This window comes from Globicephala melas, chromosome 11 (genome assembly GCF_963455315.2).
Source record: "Globicephala melas chromosome 11, mGloMel1.2, whole genome shotgun sequence".
NCBI classification, from domain to species: Eukaryota; Metazoa; Chordata; class Mammalia; order Artiodactyla; family Delphinidae; genus Globicephala; species Globicephala melas.
Genome location: NC_083324.2, coordinates 100,448,244 through 100,465,937, shown reverse-complemented (window position 1 = coordinate 100,465,937; position 17,694 = coordinate 100,448,244). Strand labels below are relative to the sequence as shown.

The 17,694-nt window shown below is 52.7% G+C and overlaps 1 protein-coding gene across 4 annotated transcripts in view; it reads right to left on the bottom strand.

The window, feature by feature from the left end:
* Positions 1 to 17,694, bottom strand: part of SLC22A23 (solute carrier family 22 member 23) — a 146,172-nt gene that overhangs the window by 95,216 nt on the left and 33,262 nt on the right. For 3 of the 4 annotated variants that reach the window (XM_060307438.2, XM_030881520.3, XM_060307439.2), the window contains exons 2-3: positions 15,953 to 16,056; positions 10,724 to 10,878 (exon numbers count right to left, since the gene is read on the bottom strand). The exons of the other annotated variant lie outside the window; for it this stretch is intronic. In XM_060307438.2, coding sequence (XP_060163421.1) covers positions 10,724 to 10,878; positions 15,953 to 16,056 — 259 coding nt within the window. The remainder of the gene's footprint in view (positions 1 to 10,723; positions 10,879 to 15,952; positions 16,057 to 17,694) is intronic. 4 annotated transcript variants of the gene reach the window in all.

Below are 17,694 nucleotides of genomic sequence, written 5' to 3'. Positions count from 1 at the left end.
AAGGCCGAAGGTCACCATGGCCGGCTGCACAGAGGCAGGCTTAACCGTGGTTTGCACAAAGCAGCAGGAGATGGGAGCCACCACTGCGTTCAGCATCCCAGGACGTGACCAGGCTGAGGCCGTCCCTGGAAAGGCCACGCTCCTGAGCACAGGAGCGCTAGGACACAGGATGTAGGGATGTCTCCCCGGCTCAGCCCCCGTCAGCACTGGACTAAGCGCCTGTTTAGTTAATATTTTAGTAATGCCATAGATCTCACTTTACGGTCAAGAGAAGCAGACAAGTCAGCAGGGCCGTCGAGGGGCCGAGGCGTGGCGGGTGTGAAGGACGAGTATTCCATGCGGGCAAAGCCTCAAAGCTGTTAACACCACCTTAGACAGCAAAGTTATGTGAACAGGCATCCCGGGCGCTGGGACTTTTCAAGTCCAAATGCCAAAAGAGATTAAATGCGAGACTGAATCTGAAGCCACGTCTTTCTGCTGCCCAACCCGACAAGGCTGAACGGGTGATTCTGTTTCAGGAGAAGACCCCCACCCGTCACATCCAAGCGCCATTAATTAGGACCCTATTGGCTTTGGAATCGGGGGTCGTTATTAACGTTTTGGTGTTACAGTCATTTAGAAGTTGTAAGAACGAATGCAAACTCCTTATGGGATATTTGCACACGTTTAAAATGGTATCAGGGCTGTTAGGAACGACATGGCAGTTACCAACATGGGCACTGGAGCCACCGAGACCTGGGGTCCAGTCCTGGGTCCTCCATCTCTGGGTTTGTGGTCCTGGGCCAGTTACCTCACCTACACCTCAGGCCCCCATTTGTAAAGTGGGGATAACAGTGGTGCCCAAATCATGGGGTTAAGGGGGGGAGTAACTGAACTACTGATGCTGCGTTCAGCACAGCATCGAGGCACACGGTAAAGTCCAGGCAACGCCAGCTCCTCCTGGAAGGTCCCACTCGCCCGGGGGTTAGAGGTCTCAGTTTCCTTATCTGTAAAATGGGCGTCTTAGCAGGATCTACCTTATATAGTTAGTATGAAATTGAAAAAATATGTGTGTGAGACAGATCTTGAAAACAGCTGCCACTGTTCCATTTCCTTGTGTCTTTCTCAGCGATGAAGGGAGGGTTCTGGGTGTGACGGGTACCCAGGTACTGGGGTCCAACAGAAGAGCCGAGGGCCCCTCATGTGATTTGTCCAGGAGAACCTTTCCTTTAGTTTATTATCTCCTCCTGCCCCTGAAGTGGTTCGGAGTTTAAAAATGCAGCCTGTGGGGCTCTGGATGGGTGTCGCAGGAGAGGTAGTTTATTAAGCCAGCTGCTGGAGAAACGGTTATGAAGTGGATTCTTGCCCCCGCCCGTCCCTGCCACAGTGACTCTCCTCCGTGACCCCCAGCGAGTAGCCAGCCCCAGTGCAACGTTCCCCTCCAGCTAAGTGCTCCGAGTTTGCTGTGAGCTCAGGGAAGCCCTCGGATGAGGCCCTTTGGAAGAGGAAAGGCTTGATGACCCCAGCACAGGATTCCTGCTTTGAGCAGAGCGGTGGCCGTGACACGCACAGAAGCACGCGCACGAACACACACGCCCACGCCCACTTCTCTGGATCTTCGTGGTTTACCGACGGCGATTACGTTCATCCTCTCAACTCTCTGCACCACCCTTCACGGTGAGAAACGGATTTAGGGTCTGTAAGCACCTCGCCCAAGATCACACCGGGTGAGCGGTGGGGCCTGGCTTATATCCAACACCAAACCCTCCCCAGCATCTTCACAGCTGCTGATGTGTGACACACACAAGCGTGCCTGTGGACGAGAAGGAGGGTGGGCGCACAGCGAGCGTGCAGACCCCGCCTTCGGCGTGAGCAACATGATATCCCTGGGGAGACAAAACTGCATCTCTGGTTCAACTGCAGTTCTGAATTCCCAGCTGAGCCAAGGGAATGCGCTGTTTCAGGTGACTTCAAGAAAAGACTCATTACTGACGTGCCTTCTAAACTCAATGTTTTCTACCCAGTTATAATCAACACTTATTTGTTATTTTCTTGCACAGCAATGTGGATGCACTTAAGCCACTGACTTGTATGCTTAAGAATGGCTGCGATGGTAAATTTTATGTTACATACATTTTACCAAAAAAAAGTTTCTTTCTAAAATACTTGACATGAGGACAAGACGTATCCCTCTGGGGAAGACAGAAATTAAAACCTATGCTTGAAATGATTTAGATTACATTAATCACTAAATGGAAGTTGCTTTTGCCCCAGTTACCTCTGACCTACTGGGCCACCACGGCTCCATCCCAGGGCTGTTTCTCAATCCTTGTCTTGCATCACTGGACACTCTCATCCGCCCCTCCTTAGCGCCCTGGTTATCAGGCTATTCTGACTTTCCACTGACCACTCACGCTACTCCTTCCCACCTCCCTCACTGCGTCCTCTTCCTCCACCCACTTATTTCTCATGTTACACAGGCTCTGGGCAAACTCACCTATGCCGGGGCCTCTAACTGCTGCCTTGACGCTGAGGACATGCGGACCTTGCTCCTGAACTTCTGAACAGCCGATCGCCTGCTAAATCAATCACCTCAGATGCCCCTAAGGGACCCCCAACCCGTCATATCTGAAACTGAAGCTGTCACCTTCCCCCGGCAAACCTGCCAGAGGAGGGGAGGGGCCCGTGGCTTCGCAATCAGGATTAGGAATCTGAAAGCCTGGGCTGCATTCCTCACCCCACCATTTGGAGCAGAACCTGTCCAGGTGCCCAAGCTGGTCACCAGGTCCTCTGCGCTCCCTCCTCCAATCACCTAAGCTCAGGTCCCACCTCCCCAAAGTCTCTCCTTCCCCGTGGCCACACTCTTCCAGGCTCTCCTCCCTCACCCAGATGCTGCAACCCCCTGCTTTCAGCTTGGACTGCTTCCTTGGTCTGCTCTCCACTGCCCCAACCTGAGCAGTCCCCCCAAAACGTGCATCTAAATTGGTAACTTTCTGCTTGAGACCCTGCAGTAGCCTGCCACTGTCCCAAGGTCACGGAGGACAGTCATTTTGTGCACTGTCCCAGCCTCCTTCCCAGGCTTCATTATCCATGATTCAGCCTCTGGGCTACACCCAGCCCCTAATAACCCACATTAGCCAGGATGCTCTAGGCTCTAGCTGGTCCCTAATCACTCATATTACCCAGAATGCACTAGGCTCCAGCTGGTCCCTAACCATTCACATTACCCAGCATGCACTAGGCTCCACCCGGCCCCTAATCACTCACATTTGCCAGGATGCACTAGGCTCCAGCTGGTCCCTGATCACCCACAGTACCCAGAATGCACTAGGCTCCAGCTCGTCCCTGATCAACCACAGTACCCAGAATGCTCTAGGCTCCTCTGGCCTCTGAGTATCCACTGCAAATAGCTAACACCTACTCTCCTGACTCTACCAAATTCTCAGCTCGGGCTTGCTTTCCAACACTCTCAGTGCAGCCGGGGCCTGGCCCTGCATCTCCCTCACTAAACTCTGAGTCCTGGTGGGCAGGAAGGTGTGTCTACCTTTGCGTGCTCAGCCCCTGACTCAGGTACCCGGTAAGTGCTCAAGTTAATCACGGCCCCCGGCACCCAGTAAGCCCTCGAATGCTTGCTGAATGCGTGAGTGAAGGAGAAAGCAGTCCTGTTTTCACGAGAGCCACCAAAAAACAAAACCGAGACTCTCTGAAGCCCAGCTGCTCTGGCGTGACACAGAGCCACACGGTCGCCGACAGCAAGCCTCAGGGCTCAGCGTCACGGGAGTTACGTTTCTCTCTATTCTCTCAGCCAAGGTTATGGTTTTTTTGCCAACAGGAGTCTTGGCAAACCAGTCATGATTTCATCTCCCACCAGGTCCGTTTGGATGTTTTTAAAGAAGCCTGGTCTTTTTCACTTGCTTTCCAGGTGACGTTCATTTCCTCTCTTTTGTTTCAAGAGCGAAAAACAAAACGAAGTGCGTCCAACGTCGCTCTCCTACTTCTCCTCAACCCCCTCTTCCAGTCAGCACAGCTTCCAGCACTGTGTCCCTTCCTGTCTTTCCAGAAGAGAAAAGAAAATCCTGTGGCATCTAACGGGATTCCTGGAACAGACCCGTGAGTCCACCTGGTTCTGGGGGCGGGGTGGGGGGGGGCGGCTGGTGGAGCAGCTGGTGGAGCTGCAGCCTGGAAGGCAGGGCCGAGAACCACAGGGAAGCGGTCAACCACTAGTCCTGCCCCCACTCACCTCCCACGCCACCTCTGACCTCAGCCCCTCAGCGCCGCAGCCTCCAGAGAGCAACGACTCAGGCTGCCAGCACGGGCTGGAGAAGGACACCATTCAGGGCCAAGCATCCCCGGTTTCCTGTCCTTCCCGGCCCCTGTTGAGGGCTATGAAACCCTCAGCACCGGGGGAGGCTCCTGGTTGAGCTTAGAATGAAAAGCCATGGAAAGCTTAAGCAAGAAAGCACGGGGGCAGCGGTGGTTTCCACTTGGTTTTGTCGTTGTCTTATCTTGACAGTGGTGGTCAACGTTAACACCTAGAATCCATTTCTTTTTGTTTTCTACCCATTTTCTCCACAAATGGTTCCACGGCACACACTCTGAAACCTGTGCCCTGACTTGGGAGAGAGGCAGACAGAAGCTTAGAGATAAAGCAGCCTGTTGGCACAGGGTCGGTCCACCATGGAGCTCACACTACACCTGGATCTCCTGATTTCCACATCTCTCTCCTTCCCCTTTTAGTGTGTGAGCAGCTGGTTTCAAACGAAGCCCTCACGCACCACTAGAATCCCAGTCTGGGAAACACCCAGGCCTCAGGGATAGACATAGCTTTAATAACATCCTCCACTGCAGGGGAAAAGGCATCCAAATACTCTAATCTTAGAACGCCAGATATCTAAATAGTTTCTACTTTTTCCACTGATTTTGAGACAGGACTCTCTTCACCAAATTCAAAACACCCAAAGGAATATGCGCTTGACGCCCACTTACACACACCTCTGTCCCAACTTCCAGCAGAAGACTGGGCGTCCGGGCCTCCGTGAGGCCACAAGCCGTGTACCCTTCCTCTGCCCTCATATTTCCACCTCTGACGTGCAGGTGACACAATATATCCTCACATGCCCTAGAGCCACACAGACATTTGCACTTTCTTCAGAGAAAAGCCTCCACATAAATCCAGGTTGCGGCTAATATGTTAGAAGGGGGAGAGGTTTCATCGTTTTTATTTGAAGAACTGGCACTGCTTCTAGAAATACTAGTCCTCGGTGGCGTTTCCTGGTTCCCTTCTGGACAACCCGCCTCTCCAGTCTCAGACCGGCCGCAGGGCCCCAGCCGCTGCCACCTCAACCCCTCGGGAGGACGGGACTAAGCTGCCGGGACCCCCTGCCCTCTCACGGCATCCCGAGAGCGCTGGGGTTCCTGCGAGGTGTGATGGGGAAGGCAGGTGAGGGGACAAAGGTCTTGTTACCTTTCTCTTATACATCTGCTCCCTTCCCTGTCACAGTCTGTCTGTGGGTTAGTAAAGTGTTTCCCATGAAGAAAAAGACAGATGGGGAAACCTAAGTCCGTTCTGATTTCCCAACCATGCGGTTTTGAACGCGGATCAAACCAAAACTCTTCTGAAGTTTAAAAATAAATGTTTGCCAAAGGCTTTGGGTAAACTCTGACTCACTTCCTTGGTGGACAAAGCCCTGTAGGTAGAGCTGGTCCCACCAGAATGGGGCTGTGGCTCCCAGGGTGGCCGCAGGGAAGGCCCAGGCATCTGAAGATGGGGCAGGTGGGGGAAGAAAGAGGTGACCGCTGACGATGGCCAAGCACACATTCACAAGAAACTGTCCCTTCACCGCAACGCAGTGCAAATATCTGCTCATCAGCCAGCTGGGGTCACTTACACTGAAACTGTCCCTTCCCCCCAACGCAGTGCAAATAAATATTTGCTCACCAGCCAGCTGGGGTCACATATACGGAAACTGTCCCTTCACCCCAACACAGTGGCAATATTTGCTATCAGCCAGCTGGGGCCACTTACACTGAAACTGTCCCTTCCCCCCAACGCAGTGCCAATATTTGCTATCAGCCAGCTGGGGTCACTTATACTTGACCACACAGCTCAATGACTCAGTCCCTGGTGCCACGGTTCAGTGGACTGTCTTCTTAATGTACAGCACAGCTCTGATGCTCAAAAACCCTGTCGACTGAAATACGCCCCCAGGAATATTAGTTCAGAAGAACATCAAATTATAGAAATACAGGCAACCGCGAGGAAGTAAGTCACCCAGCACGACGGAAATTACTCAGCCTGAGTCCAGATCCATCATCTATCTCACGAGCTAGTGAGAAACAGAACATCGCCCCACGCAGAGCAAACTCAAGGTCCTTCAGAGATTATTTACCAGTTAAGATGTGGCTCCTCATTTTGCAAAGTAATCAGTAACTTAGTCACCTGTGAAATTTCTGGTCACTCCTTATGTGTAAAATTCATCCAATTATGTATGCTGTATGGGTTTGAGGAGGGTTATTATAATAAGAACATGAAGCTTTTAATTTTTCAAGGAAATTGTTCAAACAAAACAAAACAATTGTTTTGTTTTTCGGCCTAACTGTTGCTAGGCCGAAAAACAAAAACAAAAAAGTAACGTTCATTCACCCACCGTCAGTATGGTTTGGTCTCTGCTGGCAAAAAGCCGGGCTCATTCCTTGCGCTCAGGGTCGGGGGAGGTTGCTAACAGTGGGGAGGGGAAGACAGAGATCAAATGAGGAGAGAAACTCGAAAAAGTATGCTAAACACATTCCTCTCCCCCAGGACTTATTACATCTGATATCAAGTCAACTCAAAAAGCTATAACCTCTCGGGGCTCCTTTTAAACAAGGACACATCTTTACAAAAGCTGCATCACCCTGTCTGTGAGGTTACGAATCCTTGTTGGAAAAAGAATTCACACCACAACAAATCACATCTGCCCGTGCTGAAAAGCGTCTATTTCTTTAGTCTCTGACAAGCCTTTTTCATAAACGAATCAGGAAACGTGATGCTCGCTTCTTTCTTTGTCTGTGGTTCCCTGCTGCTGGCCCAGCTAAGGCAAGACTTTCTACCTTTTCTTTTTTTTTTTTCCGGGTCCAGAGCTCAAGGGCTACAATGAAGCCACCAGGGTGGCCCGAGTGTGTTTAATTATTTCAGTGCCTTGTGAGGCCTCAGAGGCGGCAGGAAGCTCGTCTGTAGCTGCCACTAACCACTCAGCATAGCTCGCTGTCTCTGGTTCCTGCCAACACGCTGACAGGTACAGACTCCTGGGAAGATGCCCACAGTCTCTGGTTTATGTCCTAGTCCTAATGACACAACCGCATCTCCCTTTGGTGAGCCAACGGAAACTAAAGTTTGAAGGAGAGAGTCTTTCACTGGAATGCACCTTAGACAAATTCCAAACCAGGAAAAACCTTAAGCAGCCTTGCCCGGAACAGCACAAAAACGTTCACACGTCAGCAGCATGTCTCAAAATGAAGAGTCCACCTTCGCGGCAAGCTCCGCAAGAAGCGAAATCGGCAAAAATCATGACTCTCCCTTCTTACGATGCCAAGAACCTGCAAGGCTGAAAAAAGAACGATATCCAGGTCTCTTCTGAGAAAATGCAGACCTTTCCAGCAGACGCATTAAGTAAGCTAAAAACCTGCCAGTGGAAGGGGGAGAAAACGTCAGGACCGTAAAAAATGTATCTTCCAAATAATCAACTTCCCCCATGTAAAAACTCTTCTCTAGAGTCAAGAAATACTTCGACCCTGTGACCAGGGTTATGAAGAATTTCCTTTAAGCAAAACGAATTCCCAAGCATTCACTAAGCATAGGTACTACTTGTGTATGAAACGCTAGCAAGCACACTGATCAGGACATTCAGAGTCACCTGCCCAACAGACTGAGAGCTGGTCTCTTAAATTCTCGTCGCCAGCCCGTCTTCTCCCAAGACTGCCAGAGAGAGGGGCTGCCCCAGCCCGGCACGCAGCACACCCACCCCAACGCTGTCTGCCCGTTACAACTTTATTTCCTTTTTTGAGTCTCCCTTCCCAAACTTAGCTTTTCTGATTCATGCTGTTTAAATATTATCTCAATGAACTCCAAGTAATCATTTATATCGTTTTATTTTAATTTTGCTATATCAGATATTGTATTAACTCGGACAACGGGCCACTGGTGGATATCTGGAAATTTTCAATGCAACGGTATCTGTCATGACGTTTGACTCATAATCCCAATCTAAGAAAACATAGCTATTTATTTACGCCTTGCTTCATTTCCGAGAAAACCTAAGACTGTGCGCAGAAATCCATATAATAATACTTAAATTATGGAGATAGGAAAATGGGACAGAGGAGAAACGAAAGCAGAAAATTTCAAATAAAACTAGGAGAGGGGCCAGCATTTAAAGCTCAGCTTGTCAAGCCCACACACATGCTAGATCAGATTCTAAGCTTTCCAAGCTTCCCAGCGTCACTGGAAAGAGAGCATCACTTATCAGTGGCTAAAATATGACGGCCCACTGGTCAAATCTGGCCACCATCTGCCTCTGTAAACCAAGTCCTACTGGAACACGGCCACACCTAATCATTTACATATTATTTATGGCTGCTCTCAGGATACGATGGCAGATCTGAGTAGCTGCAACAGAATAAAATATTTACTACCTGTCCCTTTACAGAAAAAAGTTTGCAGATGCCTGGGTTACACGATCTGTGCCGGTAAGATAACAGCAAAGCCGTCTCCCGGGATAAGCACACTCTTCGTATGGTCCTGAAGTACGTAAGAGAACTTTCTACTATAAAGAGCTCACTGTGTAATCTCACGAAAAAACAGCCGTAGCTTCATTTTTCACAGTACGTACAGCAACAGATTTCACAGGGACAAGGGCGATTCTACATGAGGCTGAAATGATGCCATTTGAGGGAAATTCTCTCCAGGTCTGGCTGAGTTCAGGGGAGTCTGCAGAGATGGCCAGTGCCGGCCACCCCCTGCTCTCCTTCCTTATCACAGGCCGGCAGGGCCAGCAGGTCAGGCTCCTCTCCCGCTGGGCCCCAAGGGTCCTCCCGGGTCCTCTGAGGTCTCTGTCAGCAGTTAGCACGCAAGATAAAGCCGACATGTCAGCTTTGCTTTAAGGCTCTTTTCCGTACACGTTCTCTCCGCCGAACGTGGCTAAGTACCGGGGTGGTGAGACGGAGGTTATTCCTCTGCTAAGTTCCTGAAGCGTGGCTGCTCCGTTCTGCCAGTGTGCAGAGCCGTCCCCGGGAACAGCGTCCTCGACGAAGCAAAGGACGGATGTCCTCCTGTGGGAACCAGAGCCCCGTGGGGATGGCGGCCTGGAGAGCAGATGCCCACGCGCCTGAACAAACATGGGACCGGAGGGCCTGAGAGCAGGGCCCGCAGCCTCCTCCAGAACGAGCGCGAGAGCCGCTCCTCTGCACAGACGGACGGGTGGGCAGGGATGGAGCACGGCCCAGGCACCTTGAATGGAAGCGCTCAAGCCCACCCCCCCCAGCCCCACGCCCATAACGTTTGTTCAAAGAAACAAACCCTCCAAATAGCCATCCCCTCGACCCACTGCCCTGGAACACGCACATTCCTTAAGAACCCCCAAGAGCAAGGGTTCCAAAATAAATGCAAATAACCTGGAAATGGTGACTTCTAAGAAACCACAAGTCAATTCAGTGTTGGAAGGAGATAACAAAACTGTCCACAGTGACTTTAGGAGAACACCTCTGTAGCCCTTTTATTCTCTGTGGTTATAAAGCTACGTTATAATCGACTATAGTTCTGTTCTCTACAATAAGGGAACGAAATCCAGGCCATCTAAAAGTGTTATTTAAAGGGATCACAGACTAAAGTAAGAGAGCCGTACTTAAGATAATCAGAGCTACCCTTATTGACCCCACTGGAAACTGCTACCTAGTCTATCCTGCCTATGTTGTCAAAGGGAAAGAAAAAGAAAACATGTCATAAATCATCTTACATTAGTCCTAACAGTTCTTTCCACAATGATTAAAAAGTATAAAACTAGAAAATAAGTAAATGCCTAAAGCCTTCCTTCTCCTTGTGGGGTTGTGGCCCTGTGCTAGAAACCACCAACTACAAAGAAGGGAGACAACCATCCTTGACAGGAGAGTTAAAAGGTCACAGACACGATGGAAATTTTCTTCACCCTAAAGAGACTGCCGTTTGCTCTCCCAGCACCAGCGCTTAGGGTTCAAGCCCAGACCACTTAAGCCACGTGGGGAGGTGGGAAGCCTGGACCTGGCACAGTCTTAAAGAAAAAAAGACAAGGGAAACTCTTGAGGAGCCCGTCGGAGCACACTGGAGCAAGCACTTGCTATGCTCTTCCGGAACCGAGTGCAGGGATGCCCGGATACGTCCAGGATTGGCAGTGCACGGAACGCGAGCACGGAACATCCCGGGGGGAAAGCAGAAGCCCGTCCACGCCCACTGCGGGCCGATCCCCACTTCTCCGGGCCACGATGCAGCCCCCCACGCCCTCCGACGGGCCCTGAGCCTGAGCTCGGGCTGAAGGGAGGGTTAGAGACACAACGTGGGAACGAGTGCTTTCACAGCAGATGAGGCCTGTGGTCCGCACCTCCAGAAGCTGCTGCCTCCACAGCCCGCCCCCCGCCTCCCCGAATCGCAGCGCGCAGACACCCTTCCCGAACCTCGCACGCAGCGGCCACACGTCCCCTCGTTTCTTCAAGACCCGCCGTGAAGGCTCCTACTTACGTAGCGCGTACAGGGTGAGAATCACTCCGGCCAGGCAGAATCCTTCAAAGAACCTGAGCGTGCTGAACATGGTCACATTCACAGACAGCGCCACGGTCAGTCCAAAGACGAGGATGAAGATGACGGAGAAGAGCAGCACGGGCCGCCGGCCGGACCTGCACGCGGACAGGGACACGGTTAGCCGCCACCGCCGGGTGGGGCCGCCGGCCGGACGCCACGGCATCCCTGGGACCGCCGTGCTCGCTGGGTGCCGGGTGAGCACCGCACTGAGTCTGTATCCCTCCTGGACCCACCTGGGGAGGCCCAGGGGTAGAAGGCCCCCGGGGTATATGCACGCACCCGCTGGACTTGTAGATTAGGGAACACAGGTCAACAGTACCGCACAACAGACCAGAGAGACGGGAACCAAGTCCTGTTGGCGAGTCTGTGCCCGAGTGAGTACATGGGGGATAATTCAACACAATCAATGACACCTTCCCCAAACACCAACCTTGACACGCCCAACATTCAATGTCCTGAGAAGCTGCTGACCTTTGGAAGTGGCTCCAGGGTCAACACAGACCCCAGGCAAGCGGCTTCAAGCCGTTTCTCTGGGCTGTTAACTAGTCTGGCCCGACCTGACCCGTGGCCTGGTGGAGCCCAGGGCCCAGCCGGCTGCCGACTGGTTTCAACTGTATGATGAGAAGGAAATTTAAGGGACCACAGGCTAAACTAAGGTAGCCTGACCTGTACACAACGGGTGTGGATCTGAAAGTGAAGCCCCCAGGGGCCCATCCTCTGCACCTCGGGAAACGGCAGCGCGCACCCTGGGCTGGTGGGCCACAGCGCCAGCCGGTGAGAGCTCGGTGACCACTAGGGGGCGATGTGCTTCTAGGCGTGGCCCAGGGTGGGGGGGCTGGGTAGCGGTGGCCCACTGGGATGGGGAGGCCCTTGTTCTCCATCCCTCCCAACCTGCCATGTGTCCCAACTAGAGCAGAACCCTCCACCACACAGATGAATGTGACACAGCCAGAGTGAACTGGAAGGAAGGCTCACAGAGCAACTGGACTCCATTTGCCAAGGGAACAAAGTCCACGCCTGGTACCCCAAACACCTGGACTTAGGACGAGGCACCTACCTAAGAGCAGAGTGCCCAGAAAGGGCAAATGGAGAGAATGGAGAGTAGATTCGTGGTTGTCTAGGGCTGGGGTGAGAATGGCGGTGACTACAAATGGGCAGGAGATGGCAATGGTGTAGACTCGGCGTGTGGTGTGACTGCATAACCCTGTGAATATACTAAAACTCACTGAATTGGGTACTTAAAATGGGGGAGCTTTATGGTATGTAAATTATCTCTCAATAAAGCTGCTTTTTAAAAAAGCAACACTCAGGAGTGCACGGTCTTGCCCTGTGCAGGGGATGGATGTAATTTCTAGAAACTCTGGGGGCGGGAACTACAGGACACAGTTTCATTCAGAATTCCTTAGGCTTCTGAGCAGCCCCGTCAGTCGCTTTGGTTTAGAGAAAGGACAGCAAGGCTGTGAGCTCAACGCAACGTAAGTCAACCTTCTTATCGAGCTTTTAGCCATTACCTCCCCTGACTTGTGCTGGGGCCACTAAGTCCTCATCAGCAAAGACTCTACAGGTAGTTTGGTCCAAACCCAACCCGTTTACAGAAATAAATTTAAGCATGGCTTAGTTGGTCTCCTAAAATGAAGGAAAACAAAGTCTAACTTACCCATTTTTGTTTACCTCGACTTCCCTTCTCTGTAACACGGGGATAATCGTCCTGCATCACAGTGTGTTGGGATCGCTAACAGGGATGACGGACAGGGCACCCAGCAGCTCGTGGGTCCCCTTCCCGCATCCTGCGTCCCTGTCGCCCACCAGATATGGTCTGCCCTGTCCTGACACTTTAGGAAAGATCCTGGATTTTTTTTTTTTAACTTGTAGAAATGATTCTAAATCTTTCCCTCCCAAATGGTTGTTAAAATCATTAAGTGAAAATCAGTGTTAGGAACTGTGGGCCAACATGGTCCTCAGGGTCAGAACCCCGCAGCCCCGAATCCAGGCTCCCTGAGGAAGGATGGAATCTTGAGGAAGACGAGGCTCCGTCAAACGAGGCTTGTGCTTTCTTCAGGAAGGGCCGTCGGGTATAGACACGTGCAAGTGATTTAGAAAGCCCTGGAGTTCACGTGCGCACCGGCTGCCCCAGAGCTGGGGCCCTCCCCCACCGGCTGACTGGTAAAATCGCACCCCCAAATCTGTGATGTGCAGAATAACGGCCTCGGGGGGGGCCCCGGTCCTAATCCTCAGACCCTGTGACTGTGTCACCTCTCAAGGCAAAAGGGGCTGTACAGACGTGACGAAGGTGAAGGGCCTGAGGTGAGGTGACTGTCCAGGTGGGTCCAATCTAAGGACCCAGAGAGCCTGTCCCGGCTGCAGGGAACCAGAGAGATGACCTTGTGAGAAGGACCTGACCAGCCATCTCGGGCTCGGAAACTAGAAGTGGGCCAGGAGCCAAGGAACGCGAGAAGGTGGAGAAAGCAAGGCAGTGAATTCTCTCCTAGCACCCCCAGGGGGTCCTGCAGCCCTGCGGGCACCCTGGGCTCAGCCTGGCGCGAACTACAGGACCGCGAGTCAGGTCAGTCAAGCCACCAAGTGCCTGGTAACCATGACAGCCCCCAGAGAAATACGACAGGGTCTCCACAGGACACAGGTGTCCCGCTCAAACGGAGGACTCGGAGGAGACTTTAACGGAGGGATTATTTACAAAGCGGGGGGCAAGCTGGGAGAGAAGGCTGGGGCTGCCGACAGCAGGGAGTGGGGAGCAAGGACAGTCCAGAGCTCAGAGACGGGGCGCAGGCAGGGGGGCCCCGAACGATGGCAACTCTACAGAGACCAAGCAGGGGAGGGAAATGCTGCCACCTTGCTGTCCCCTCCCTCACATCTCCAGCCTGTGCTCCCCGTGCCCCCCCACCCCCGGCCTCTGCCCCGCTGGCCAGGCTCAGCCGGGAGCCAGAGGACAAGGGGGCCTGCAGTGCAGCCCATAAAGGCAGCCTCCCGGGACCGGCTGGGCGAGACATGCAGGATGTCCAGCCAAAGACCCAGGGAGGGGGGGGAACGAGGTCATCGGGCGAGAGCCACTGACCAGGCCGGTCCCCCTCTTCCATGTGAACTAACGCGTGACCGTACATACTGTCCGGTCCCAGATAGAACGTGTGTGGAAAACAGTCACTTTTTAAAGTTTTCTTAGACGCTGACTGCGGTCTTAGCTTAACCTAGGACTGGATCAACTTCCCTACACAGCCGTGAAACGGTGCCAAGGGCTGTGAAATCCGGGCTCCCCTCTACACGTGTTTATCTCCTTTGAAGTAAGGCTCTAGCAGGGAGTAAAAGGCCAAAAGTAAATCAGGCAAGGGTGGAAAACACCAAACTTTCAAACTGGAACTGAGGCCCACTCACACGTGCAGGGAGCCCCAGCACAAGCTGCCCGCCCTGACCCCCCAGTGCCCCTCGCCCACCACGGCGACCCTGGCCAAGCGGCCACGGCACCAGACTCTGGCTGCTCGCCAAGGGAGACCCCAGACTCTCCTGTCTTCTGTCCCCAGGCCTGGCGTGCGGTCAGGGAGGCCAAACGGCGTGGATGGGCCAGAAGGAAGAAACCACAAAACCCCGTCTAAGCAATTTAAACCGTCACAGATCTGTTGCTCGAGGTCCGTATTTACTTCCCCTATTAAATCTCTCAGGAATCGGGACACTAAAACCTCCGTCAAGTCCGTGTTTTTAGGAAGAAGTGACGTGGTTATATCACCATAGCCTTCCCCACCTATTTCAATGCAGGTTTCTAGGAAACAAAAGTCTTTGTGGTTAAAACATTGGGATTAGAGTATCTTTTAGGTCAGTATAGCTCACTCTGAAGACGTTTAAGCTCAAGGATTTGGTTTAAAAAAAAAACAAAACCCCAAACCCTCGCCCTTTCCCCGCCTCCACTCCCCAAGAAAAGCCACCACCAAACCCCATGCGAGGGCGGGCTGTGGGTTTCCAGAGATCACTGACAGCGTCTCTGTTGCCGTCTCCAGGGAGTATGTCCTTAAAAAGCACTTCCAAACGATGATTAAGCAAATTCTGAACACTCAGGAAATCACACTTCACATTAATGCAAGGAACTCCCAAAATTGGCGCTAGCCTTGGGGAAGAAAGTTCTAGACCTGAAAGGGGCCTCCCTGGGCTCCCCCGCCGCTCTGTCCCCGCAGGCGCTCTCTGGAGTACCACCAGCCAGCTGTCTACACCCGTGGAGCCAGGCTCTGGGGCCACCACCAGCTTAGTCTCAAATCCTGGCTCTCCGACCTAAAAGCTGAGTGAACCTGGGGATTTTACTTAAACGTCCGTGCTTCCATTTCTCCACCATGAGACGGGGGTAATAAGAGTACCTTCCCAACGGGGTGCCATGAGGACGGGATATTCTAATCCACGGAGACACTCAGCACGGTGCCCGGCCACTGCAGGCAGCCAGTAAGCGAGGGGTGCTACCATGGTCGCTGTTATTATTACCATGACTGCCCCCATCGCCCTCCGTACAACCTGTCACTTCACCCTGAACCACACACCTGGCCCCTAACCCACCCACGTAAAGCGTATTCCTTCTCGCCTCTGGTCACCGCCCCTCTGCCTGCACTGCCCAGCCATTACGCACATGCTGTCCACTTTTCAAGGTCTAGCTCCCTGTGGACCCGCACAGGCATCTGCTGGCCAAGCCAGCTACAAGGACTGTCCCTCTCTAAGATCTGTGGGCATTCAGGGAGCTCATGGGCACGGCCCCACCGCCCAGTTCTCGGGGGTGAAGAGAGTCCGCCGTGTCCTCTCCCCATCTTTTGACGCCTCTCGTATATCCACCCGCTCAGGGCCCGGCCCATAAAGCCTCGAAGCCACGTCCCCAGGCTCTTCCTAACTGCACTCTGACGGTCAGGAGGACGTGGGCTTGCAGGCTGCAAGCCGGTTTTGCTAGATTCTAGCAGCCGGGGAACTGCAATGAATTTAGATTCTCACTTCAAAAGGGTCTGCTCTGTGCACCGGCCAATTCCTTTCATTCTGAATGCTGCAGGTGGCAGCTACAGCCTTCTGCTCTGCCACCAGCACCAGGGCAGAGGAGAGCCTCGGTCACGGTGAGCTCACACCGACCGTGCCCCGCTAGGCAGCAGAGGCTCGCTGCGGCTCCCAGGTTTGTGCGGCGGGCATGTGGGTACTTACCAGTCAGCAATGCATCCAGTTATCAGGTAGCCAAAGATTAATCCAACCAGTAAGGAGAACTTAGCGACATGGACCTTCCAGGCATTATCACACACAAGATCCCACTAGAGAGGGGCAAATAGAAAACAGATCAGAGAGAAACACACACAGAGGCCACTTGTCAATCATAAGGGCAACACATAACTGCGCTCAGGGTCATGACACCCTTTACAGGCTGTGTCACACATACCGCTGAGAGTCTCTTCAATGCTTTTGAAAATCCAACAATGAGAAATATAAATCTGCCCACAGAAGGCGGGGTAACGTTTTAGCCGGGACAGAGGATAAAAGTCTGCAGGGCCTCACCCCCCCCATGAATCTGCGGATGAGTCTTTCCTCCATCCTGCCAGCGCAGGCCGGGAGTCCCCCATCCCTGGCACAGCTGTCACGCGGCCCTGCAGGTGGAAAGCCCCTGCCAGCTTTTTGCATGGGGTATCACAGTAACACGAGGAAACTGAAAGCAACCTCTGTGTTTCCATCCCAAAAAACTCCCCAAACTTTATAAGTCGCCTTAAAAATAAAGAGGGTTAGCAGTGAATACTGAAATATCAATTTTAACTAAGCATTCTTACTTTTTTTCCTCATCAATGTCCCTTGTGTTTTCCCATATTACATCCTAAAGCCACTTTCTCTCCACTTGGAGAGAAAGCCAATCAATTGGTGAATACAACATTTAGACTATCTTTACAATTAAGCTTTATTATTTAGAAAAACAAATAAAAATAACCCTCCAATTTTTCCTTCCTCCTTTTGCAGAAGTGAGAGAGAAATGCACGTCTGTTCCCTCGAAGTGACGTGTGTCCAAGTGGAAACACGGCCCTCAACCCACAAGCAACTGACGTCTGGGCCCGAGGGGCAAACAAAAGGGGTCTCGGCTTCAACGGGCTTTGGGACAAGCCGAGCTTCTGCACCAGCCACTGCGAAGGGAGGGGCCAGCCAGCCTGGACAGAGCAGGAAGGCGGCCGCCCGCCACGTCATTCCCTGGACTCCCTGGGACACATCCAGGGCCGTCACTGCTAGCTGCACGTCATCTCATCATTAACAATTCAGATACAGGTGTTCTTTCCAGGGATGACATCCCCCTACGTCTGCCCAGGGACCGGCAGCATCAGCATCACCTGGGAAGGCGTCAGAAAGGCACATTCTCGGGCCCACGCCAGACCCCGAACGGGAAGTTCTGGAGGAAGCACAGCAAGCAGTTTGACAAGCCGCCCAGGTGACAACGATGCCGCCCTGGCCTGTCATTTCCCTGCTGTTTTGAATACAGTGAATGAGCTTCCCAGGCCTGGGCCAGGGCTCGAACAGTCAACCCCCAAGAGCAGCGTGAGGCCAAAGGCCGCGTGAAACATTCACAGCAGGGCTGGTCAGCGCTTTGTGCAGCAAATGCCGGGCCAGAAACTAGAGCGTGAGCTAAGGGCGCTCGTGGAGGCCAGCCTGGAAAACCAGCACTCACGGGAGTACCCGTGTGTGTACGTTCTGTCTCCCCAGCCTGGTTTATCACATTCTGAGGCTGTTTCTGAATTGTCTTCTCTCCACTCTGCCCAGCACAGGACTCTACCCACAAAGCAATTGATTTCCAAGGCTAAGAGCTACATCCACCAGCCCATCTGGCTCCTCCGGGCCAGGAGATGCTTACAACACCTATAATGGTTACAATCCCAATCACATCACACCTTCCTGCACCTCAGCCTGGCACGTGCTTG